General features: G+C 33.9%; 1 protein-coding gene across 1 annotated transcript; it reads left to right on the top strand.

Moving 5' to 3' along the window:
* The first annotated feature begins 759 nt into the window (after window positions 1-759).
* On the top strand, window positions 760-10,481 carry LOC142334812 (ras-related protein Rab-30-like). Its single transcript, XM_075383137.1, has 6 exons — window positions 760-880; window positions 4,686-4,746; window positions 7,731-7,869; window positions 8,067-8,159; window positions 8,522-8,587; window positions 10,212-10,481. The coding sequence occupies exons 1-6, from the start codon at window positions 760-762 to the stop codon at window positions 10,401-10,403; spliced, it is 672 nt and encodes a 223-aa protein (XP_075239252.1). The 3' UTR covers window positions 10,404-10,481.
* Window positions 10,482-11,329: the final 848 nt, after the last annotated feature.

Below are 11,329 nucleotides of genomic sequence, written 5' to 3'. Positions count from 1 at the left end.
GAAAAATTTTATTAAATTTGATCAAAATTGGCGAAATTTTAGTCAAAAATTCCGAAAAAAGGTGAATGAAATCAACGGAATTCACTCTATTTTCTCGGAAGGTTAAACCTCGATATCTCCCTGTCAAAAACCAAAATCAAAAAAATCTTTTTATTTCCATATTCTACACTGGACAAGCTTTCTAATGATACCAGTCTCAACTCTCTACGATGAATATATCGATCGGCCAAAATTGACTGAACAAAAAAAAACCCAGTTGAGTATATAGTTCCTCCCCCCTCAAGAGGGGTCGGAACAATAATCGATTTTGGTCAAACAGATCTATTGTGCAATAGAATAGGAAATTGTTGCTTTTCATCCGTGAACAAAAATTTATTGTTTTCATTAACATATCTGAGCAAACTACCTCTTTTTGTTTATTGCATTTTATAGTTTCTCTTGCCCGATTAGCCGCCTGCGAATGTCTGTAATCCAACTGTACACAATAGATCCCTTTTCTCTTTTATAGTTGACATTGAACCAACAAAGCGAGAAGAAAGGCACTCTAAAAGTTCTGTTAAAGGTGACAATTTTATGGAGGCGCAGTTGGTGTTAGACACACGATCATAGCAAAAGAAGAGGACGAAAAAACGACTGGATCCAGCGACTGGAGTCGAACTTTGAAGATCGAGCGTCTCCTCCAGCGTGTTGATCTTTGAGGCTGCAACGTGTGGCTTTTCCTTATTTTCCTTGTTATTTTTGTTGTTGTTTGTGGTTGTGATGGCAGAGTATGACCAGGTGTACAGGGTAGTGTTGGTGGGAGACACGAATGTTGGGAAGACTTGTGTTGTGAAACAGTTCTGCAATTCCTCCTTCGAACCAGAACACAGCGCCACTATTGGTAAAAAAAATCACCATTGCTGTAGCCCGACCGTATGAAAAGACCGTTGGTCAACTGTAATAAAGGTGTGAAAAAACCGTGGATCGACCTATGAAAAGACCTTTGGGTCGACTTTAGTAATGAGTTCGACCATGTAATTAAGGCAGGGAGAATACCCCCGACCTAGACTTTATTGCTGTTTGCATATGGTCGACTCCTCGACTGGGGAATTAGGTTGCACGCTAATTAGAGTAGGAATTAGGCTGCAGGCTCTTAGCTTAACCTTAAAAGTTAAAGTAGTCCTGAACTTTCCTTAACTCGCCCCATTAGGGAAATCCTCGTTTTTAAACGTAAGAAATTCGTCGGCATGCAAGAATAAAAAACGACGAAAACCCTTACGTCTTTTTCTTCAGTATTGTTGGCATGTTCGGTTTTTAAACGTTACAAGTTACGGTGTGTTTGGGTTTAAAGCGTAGGAAACCGTTCAACGAGCTATACACGAAATATCAATAAATTTGTACATTCTTTCTGAATTTTCCTCAAAGATGTTTATTTGAAATTCCTGCAAATACCATTTTGACAAAACAAACAAAAATCTCAAATTTTTTCATGAAAAAGACCGACCATTTTTGTTCCGACCCTCTTGAGGGGGGAGGAACTATATACTCGAATGGGTTTTTTTTGTTCCGTGAATTTTCGCCGCTCGATATATTCATAGTAGAGAGTTGAGACTGGTATCATTAGAAAGCTCGCCCAGCGTAGAATATGGAATTAAAGATTTTGTTTAATTTTCGTTTTCTAGAGGGAGTTATCGAGGTTTAAACTTCTGAGAAAAGAAGAGTGAATTCACGTTGTTTTTATTCACATTTTCCGGAATTATTGCCTAAGTTTTCGTCAATTTTGCTAAAATTTGTTATAATTTTTAAGAATAATGTCGTTGATTTTTTTTTTGAAGACGAACAAGCATTGTTGATTGTTTTGATTTAATTTTTTTTGGTCAAAAAATCTGGATAAACACTTCAAAATTTAGCCTTTTTCATCAAAAACAGCACGAAATAAGCTACTTTAGCCCATTTTGATTAAATTTGCCGACAAAACACCCCCAAACAACACTCATACAATCTTTGTAGACTCAGAGAGGGGCTATTTCTACTTCAGAGTCCGCTGAGAGTGCACTGTAGTTAAAATTTTGCCGTTTTTTGCTAACTTTACTCGTTGATTATCAAAAATGCAGAATTTATTTTGAGTTTTCAACTAACAAATTATCTATATCTACAACTTTCGAAAAATCAATTGTTCCTAACGGATAAAATAAGTATTAGCAGGGCTAGTTTTGGGCCATTCTTGGACTGTTACAATCCAAAACAAAATCGGGTTGTAATCAGTCGGTCTTTTTTTTTAAAAAAAAACTTTTTTTTTAATAATAAAGAACAGAACATATTAAGTCAAAGCTCAGGAGTGATAGGTCCAACCAATTCGCTTGCTAAAAAGCTCCAAGCTAATGCATTTAGTTTTTTAATTGAAAGTTTATGGTTGTTTCTTTTTTTAAAAATAATTGACTTTTCAATAAATAATGGCCTAATCAACTTTTCCTCTTTTTTTTCTTAATTTGTTCAACTTCCAGCTTAGTTTCAGCAAAGAAAGACTGCTTTTTCCTTCTACTGATTTAACATTTTTTCTCGGTTGCAGTTTTAAGCCTGAAATTATTGTTTTCTGGCTTTGATACTACAAGATTTCAGATTTTTGTTTGTTTTGATGTTTGCCAGTTTTTCACGTTTTCTAATTTTGTCACATTATCACATTATTGACAGTTTTCATGTCACCTTATTAGCATTCAGAATAAGACACAATTGAACATATTAAAATCCTGAAAGATAAACATCATCGTTTAAACGGCCTCGACGCCTCTTTCTTGAAGAAATCAATTGAATTTTTAATTTTGTCTTTAACTGTCATTTATACTTTGTCGTTTCGGTCGTATGAAATTTCGTGTATAGTGATAGCTTTCATTGGCTTTTCATGGAATAATAAAAGAACCGATATTCTGATATTAGTAGATAGCTGATGGTTTTCATGTCTTTGAAAACAATCGTTTTCCAAAATTTAAAAAAAAAACTTTTTAACTTCGCAATTTTGTTCTTTTTTGTTTCTTTTTGTTACCTAATCTCGTTAGTTAATTACAGGTCAAATATGACATTATGGGTGTCAAGGGAATAAAAGGGATTGGTGTCCCAAATTTTTTTTTAAAAAGAATTTGTTATGACCTTACTGGCTTCGACACCGGTTTTTCACAAAAAAAAGTAAATTAATTTGATTTTTGTCATATTTGACGATCTTTTTGTAGATGCAAGAAATTTTCTGGATTATTACAGGTCTCGAGGGTTTCTTTTTCATGAACAAACGACCTTATTTAGATAGCTCTTTTTGTAATTAATGCCTTTCATGACATTGAATGTAATTTTGTTTCGAAAAAAAAAATTAAAAGTATTACATACTTTAGCACTTCGCTTTTTTGTCTACTTGTTACCTAGTCTTACTAATGAATGGCCACGTACTACATTATAGTTGTTTGAAGAAGGCGCAATCAAATATATTTTGAGTGCCAAAATTTGGCTTGACGGTTTTGACAGCGTTTTCTGGCAAGTTTCAATTGAAATTTTGTTTGTTCTTTGTTGTTATTTTTAGCCGCTTTAAAAGATGAATAAGGACAGGTCCTAATGCCCTTCTATAGAAGCAGTGGTAATCGTAAATTTGTGGTAATATTAATTCATTCCTAATGGTATTTATTACTTTGAAGTTAACTGTTTCAAAAAAATAAGTTAATTTTTTTACTTTACTGTTTTGTTCTTTTTTGTATAATTGTTACCAAACCTTTTTATGGACTGGTCGCATATGTTTTCTGGTGATTTATAAGTTATTTTTGTTTAGTTTTAGGTTTATTTGACGGTATGTTGACTTTGTTATTAAATTTAGTTTTTAAGAGGGACATAAATTTTTTGATGTAATTAATGTTTGTTGTTGTTGTTGTTGTTGTTTGATTTTGCTGTTCGTCTTGACTCGCTTTCTTAATGTTGACATATTACAGCAATCTAATGCATCAATTTTCATTCCTCTGAGTTATTTGCGTTGGAGGCTATCTTATCGTTCATACAGAATTTTTTGAAAAAGACTTGGGCTTTTTTGGGATTCGCAAAACATTTTTGGGTTTTTCTATCTGTTCCTCATTTGGTAGACAATTATGCCAAAATTGTGGATGGGCGGGGTCGGAACCTTATGTGCCATTGCACATTACCGAGTCGCCTTGTTTACATATAAAACCAAACATACCGTACGTTTCTTACCTTTCAAACCAAACGTACCGAACATTTCCTACGTTTCAAACCGAACATACCGAAGCTAAAAAGCCGAATACTTTTACGTTGTTTTTGTTCGGTCGTCAAGACTAGGGACTTTAACTGACCCTAACTGTGCCCTTAATTTCCTGAGGTTTTAAGGCATCACTTCCTTCTTCGTAAATGCCTCAACTCAAACATAATTTACGCTAATTGTGCTTCAATTTACCGTCTAATAATGGGTTTTATAGAACCAGAATGTGAAACATTTATTTCGTCTCATTTTTTATTTGCATTTTTACACTCTTTTTGCCAGAGATTCAACCAAGGTTGCACAAGAAAATATGTGCATGCGACGGTTGGGAACATTTATGAGTCCAAACATAGTAGCGAGCCTCTTTGTATGAATAGCTGCCAAAAAACATTGAACAAATTTTGAGGAAATTACGAGAACATATTTTTTATTCTGACAATCGTTTTTTGTTACGTTTCAGGAATTGACTTCATGACCCGTACCATAGAACTATCAGGGGAACCACTAATACTGCAAGTGTGGTAAGTAGCTTCTTGCTGATTAGAAATAGTGTGGTAAGTAGTTTTGACTATCGACTTCATTTGACACAAGATATATTGACTTTCTGCAAATGTACTCACAGACAAAAACGAACATCTGAATGTTTTCATACAATTTTTGGTGCTCAAAAACTAAAAAAATGAGTACTTTAGAAAGAAAAAAGACTTATAAATGTGTTTGAAGCACGGGATATGAACGAGAAATTTCTTTACTTAATTTTAAAAATGTTGCTGCAACAAAGTAAATTGCATCAACAAATTGAGAACAATTTCTTTCTTTCTTGAACAATCTCTGCACAAAAAATTTAATACGCCCAAGCTCTCGGATTGGAAAATTTAACAATCGATTAGATTTCTTTGAAACCATTATTTTCATGTCTAAATTTTGCTTTTGCATTTTTCCTACTTTTTTTCGTTTTTGACTCAAAACAACTGCCCTAATTTTTTTCAGAAAAAAGTGAGTATTCTGAAAGAGTTATAACAAAAGCTTGAAAAATTTTTACGAAATTTTTCACCAGTACAAGAATACAAAATGTACAGTTTTTTTACCAGCACAATAAAATGGATATTCTGAAAGAATTATTCAAGAAAGTTTAAAAACGTTTACCAATTTTTCACCGGAATTGGCCCGTTGCTTGCCGATGATTTTTCTGAGAACTTCTTCCTGCATCGAAAAACAGTAAAATTACATGCAAAAAATGCGCAAAAAATTTAATTTTGATGTCTACTAAACCGGGTTTAAGTGAGCAAGCCATTTGAACTTGAATGCAAACTAAGAAAAAAAATCATTTTTTAGCTCAAAAATTAAATTGAATGATTGTAAGCATTACAGAGTTGAGTAACAGAAAATTATTTAAGCTTTAAGACTCATTAAATTGAAAAACTTAATACGATTTTAAAGCGACATTCTTGGGAAAAGTTGGACAAATGCTAGATAAAACTTGTTGAGCTGTGATATTTACTTCTTGCAACAATACTTTTTTTGGGCAAATTCTCTTCAGTTACGCTCTTTATAACTCATATAAGTCAATCCAGAGAATATTTTTGGCTGAGAGTCAGCAAACACTGAGGTCTACCAATCTTTCGAATCTTCACCAAAAGGCCAGGCTGATAATATTACCGCGGAACAATTCAAATTGGTTAAATGGAAATTTTTTAGCTTTATTAAAAACAAACAAGTTTCGTGAATTTGAAACGCAGTTCCAACTTCAATTTAAGGATTTAATTAATTGTCCGAAAACTAATCATTTATTTAATAGGCTCGTACATTTGACATAACAATCAAAAATTAAAAACAGTTTTAAACAAAAGATTTTACGAGAAAAAAAATTGAGCAACGTTTTGATACCGCTGGAAAACCAAAAACATATGATAGGTAAGTTCATAACAATTTGTGTTTTAATCACTGCACAGATATTTTATTCAGTGAAAATCGGGAAATTGAAATAATAAGATGCTTAAAGAGAGAAATTTTATATGCTGACTTGATTTGTTTCTTTTTAATTTTAAATGTACAAGTTTGCTCACCGATGTCAAAACATTTTTGCGTCCTAAAAGATTTTGAAGGATGATCTGCTATTTTGAAATAAACTACAATGTAAAAATTTCTATTTCAGATATTAATAAGTTGGCTATGATTTTTTTTCGGCGAACATATTCCTTACAGTTCTGATCCTTTAATCTCAAAAATAGATGAAAAAGGAAAGATGGCCGAATGTCTTCTAAACAAGCCGATGAAATTTTTTATTTTTAAAACAAAACTTTTAACAAACAAGCTGTAATTTGCTATCTTTCAAAAATGATGAACCGGAATTTAACTATTTTTTAATTGCCAAGCAACGTACTTTCTCGTGCTCTCTGGAACGAGGAGGTTGAAAATGTTCCTCAGAACCAAATGAAGTCAAGATTTTCTGGAAAAATTTAGAAAGTTGCAATATGTTTGCAACATCTTACCCCAGGAATGGTGCCCACTGATATTTGAACAGTAATTGCAACCAGTTCGATAGTAACTTGGAAAACTTTTTGAGAAAAAAAGATAGTTAATACGGAAATTTTTTGTATAAAGTTTTTGAGATGTTGGACGAAAATGATCCAGTAAACACTTTTCATCAACTTGTGGAAATTAAAAGAAGAACACCTATCGTCGAGTTGATTTTTCCACTTCTCTGTGGCTTCTTCAAAAATGGTATCCTAGTAATTCAGCAAATGCCATTAATTATGTTTGTAAACTTTTGGAACACTAAAAAATGTAATTTTGTCATTCTTCGAGGGTACCTGTTAACTCGAATTAGTTGCTATTGTGATCCAATGACTCAATTTTTATGTGTTGTTCTCCTGAGAGATTACTCTTCCTGGCCTATGTGTACTTTAACCCAATGAACTATCTTTATTCAAGAAACGTGTTTTCAAGTTATTTTTCTCAGAAAAAAACTTGAGACCTCGACAATTGTCCTTTGAGATACATGCAAGAGATTTGCAAGCCATTGCACAAACATTGCAGAGAAAAGTACGGAAAAAATCGAGGATTTTCTCGACTATTGTTTTGTTTTCTATGCGCTTTTCCGTCAAATTTCGTTTAGCAGCCCTTAAAACACGTTTGATGCGGTGATCTCATTAGTCATATTTTGTGCTTAAGAAGCTATTTTTTTCTTTTAATTATTCGATTTATCTTTTTAATAAATCTGAATAAAGGTTAATGCGAATTGTGCTGGATATCCCCACTTGGTATTAATAATAAATAATAATAATTTTGGTTCCTGCGTAATCGCAGCGGAACAGCATTAGGCTACTGCGGCCTGTTCTCAGCTGCCCTTTTTCTTATTTATTAATCTATCTAAATTATTTAGATAGATTTATTAATCTATCTAAATTATTATCAGTTCAAAAACAAGCATTAGCTTGTCACACAGGTCAATGAAAACGAAACTTTGTTCGCGGGGGAAACAAACAGTCGAGTGTTTTTCCAGGGACACTGCTGGACAAGACAGATATCAGAGCATAACTAGACAGTACTTCAGAAGAGCACAGGGAGTCCTCCTTCTTTTTGACATCTCAAAGAGGAAAACTTTTGACAGTCTTCTTTCATGGCTCGATCAAGTCAAACAGGTAAAGTATATCAAATCTAAGAAGAGTGGATCAAATCTAAGAATATTCGTGCTCATATTCATTAATCAGAAAATTGCTGCATCAATATCTATCTATCGGTTGCATCCTAAATCAGGTGCTTCATCCAATTGTAGTTGACCAGAGACATCCTAGGTCGCGCGGCTCAGCCTGGGTTACGTTTATTCTTGTTGTTTCAGTTTGCACCCAACAACGTCATCATATTTGCAGTTGGAAATAAAGCTGACCTAGATGACACTCTTAAACAAATATCTTCAACCGAAGCCCAAACGGTAACTCATCTAGCTCTTCCTAAAAATAGTAAATAAAAGAATTTAATTTTTGCGTTTGCTTCTCTCCTCAACTACCGTAACATTAAAATGCATACAAATGGAAAATTATTTTTTAAGAATTGAGATTTTCTCTCTCTTTTAAGGATAATGATATATTCATACTGAGCCTGGAAAAAGTGCATGTGGTAAAAAATAATTTGCAAAAAGAATAGGTTTCACCGCCCGTTATTTTGGCCTCAATATTTGGGCGTCCAATTATTTTGCTCGTTCTCTTTTTATATACCGTTTGCATTTTGGGTGCTTTGAAAAAGAGTGGCCTGAATTATAAGAAAAGCTACAGATTCAGATTGTTTTTGTTTCAGTTCTGCCAGAACCACAAAATCCAGTACTTCGAAGCTAGTGCCAAAACATCTCAAAATATTGACATGGTTTGTATCAAAAAGCTATCAGCTATCACTTTACGTTAACATTGATTGACTTTTGTGGGGGGAAACCCTGGAATACCCGTCTGGAAAATGATCATCTAGAGTTAACATAATTGGCATTTTTACGCCATTATAAAGGTATGTACAATCGCTGACAAAAGTAAGCGCATAAAATCAATTTTTACATGGTAAACTGCCCATTTTTAAGCCAATTTTAGTCAACATAACTTCGACCGTGTCTTTTGATTTTTATATCAATCGAGGCACAATCATCAGTAGTTTTATAGATATATTTTTGGATAAAGTGAGAAGCTTACTTACAGAGCAGATCTAGATAGAAGTGGACCAGTTTACCATTAGCAACTGCATTTTTAGTCCCATATGATATCTGTTCAAGGTTTAATCTTGCCCATAAAGTTGTTGAATTCATAAAGCAAAATCTTACTTAAAATTATGGAGGCATGGGCAAGTCAAACAGATTAAACGTGGGACTAAAAACACAGCTGCTTATGGAAAACTTGCCCACTTCTATTTGGATTTCAATTGCAAGTAAGGTTCTCACTTTATCCAAAAATAGATCTCCTGATCAATGTGCGTCGATTGGTATAAAAAACAAAAGGAACAGCTAAAATTATGTTAACTAAAATTGGTCGGTTTACCGAGTCGGTTTGCTATGTAATATGCATGTTGTGCTTTTGTTTTTCTCAACGAGTGTATTAAATGTAGTGGCTAGTCCCACACATCTTCACCAAAAATAACACGGTGGATGGAAGAGTGTAAAAATGAAAGCTTTATACCATTATTTCTCCGCCTAATAACGATGTAACGAGCTTAATCCGACAAATTTAAATTTAAAATAAAGGGATCTTTATTGCTAGCCCCCGCGTTTAGTTTTGTACCCCCATTTATACATGTTAAAACATACTGTTAAAGTAGAGAAAGTTTATATATGAACATATATGAACAATATGCATTTATTAAAAGCTAACACAGCTATGGTTTGAAAGTATTACGTATTTCAACTAAATTTTGTTGCATATAACGTAAGCATGAATAAAAATGTCTGTATTATATCATTTTTTGGCTACAATAAGGGCTGAACTTTTAAAAATTTTTAAAGGAAACTATTCTAAACGTGCCTTCAGTCTACCTAGACACTAATGTTTCAATGAAATGCAAATATCGCTTTTGCAATTCGCAAAAACTAAAATTTGGGAGGGGTGCTCAAATAACCTAAAAAAATGGGGGCCCGCTAGCAGAGAAAGATCCAAATAAAGGAGAAATTCGAAACAAAAATAATTATTTTACACCCTTAAGATTTTATTATATTTTTCGAGTTTTCTAACTATTTCAGCTCAACCAAGCTGCTCAATTTAGCCCGGTAAAGAAGCATGAGAAGACCCTTTTTAACTAATGAAGATTATGTTAGATAAATTGACTCATGAAAAGACCCTGCATTGACCCATGGAAAATATTTTTTGGGACTATAATGGTCTATGATAAAACCACGACTCATTCTTAAAGTCCAGATCTTGACTAGGGTAAGCTTAGACAAACACGAGTTTGTTTACATAAACTGATGAAACAGGTCTAGGCACATTATTTTGTTGATTGGATATCGGTTCAGATTTTCCAAGAGATGGCTTCAATTCTTCGCAAAGAGTTTGCAAACGAGTGCCTTTTCAACCAGCGGAACAAAATCAGAGACAGTAAATCGACCGCAATTCAACTCACCTCCTCCTCCTCCTCATGTCCACGAGACCAAAGGGGGGCAGACAACAATGGTGCAAAGAAGAACGAAGAGTGCTGTTCATGCTGAAAGTAGCTTTAAACATTTCAGTTTTATTTAAGTTGATCGCTCTGCTTGCTTTTCCCTAATTTGGGTCTTCAGACTACCCCCCCCCCCCCACTTTACTGGTAATATAATGTATACCCACCCCATCATGGAAAACATATCACAATTGGGAGCTATAATTTTGAGATCTGTAGGTTATGTGACTCTTAAAGTAACTGAGAAAGTCCGAGATGAAAGCCAGACGTTCAAAAAGACGTTTGCTGAACATGGAACTGCGGCGATCTGGCATTTTAAAAGTTGGACGTGCGTATTTCAAAAAATTTCAAGTAATCCGGAATATCAAGTGAATTCTGTAGAATCACGAAGTTTTCTGAAATCTAGAGGACTTTTTAACTTCTGTCATTTTAAATTCTTTCACCGCTGAGTTTTGGCTTTTTGGAATTCACTCGTACGTGTTCGAAATTATTGCTCTCACGATTTTAGTGGTATCAACAATACAGCGTTTTTAAGTCCTCATCTTTGTGTTACGGAAATACAACACTTGACTCGCACTAATAAATCACATTCTACAGTTATAAGGAAGGAAAAGTAAGCACTTTTGTTTCGTTATAGAAAATATGTAATGTAAATATCTAAAAATCCGTGCTGTTTCTAATTAAATACATTTTTTGTCTATAATTTTTTTTAAAACAAGCAATTTTTTTAAATCACTCGGATCTTTTCCGTTTGTGCCCCCCCCCCCCCAGCTTAGTGGGTGCATAATATTTGCACGACCGAACACACGTACCATATTTTTACATAATAATTTATGATTTACTGTGTAATGGCACGTGGTCTATGACTGGGGTCGCATAACGTACTGGGGGGGCACAAACGGAAAAGATCCAATCACTCTGAAAAGAATACGAACTCAATCATTTATTCGATGAGTCCTAAAGACAAAAATTTTT

The sequence above is a fragment of the Convolutriloba macropyga genome, chromosome 2, assembly GCF_964194025.1.
Source record: "Convolutriloba macropyga chromosome 2, txConMacr16.3, whole genome shotgun sequence".
Classification (NCBI taxonomy): domain Eukaryota; kingdom Metazoa; phylum Xenacoelomorpha; order Acoela; family Convolutidae; genus Convolutriloba; species Convolutriloba macropyga.
Note: the sequence above shows the minus strand (reverse complement) of the source record. Positions and strands in the feature narration are given on the sequence as shown.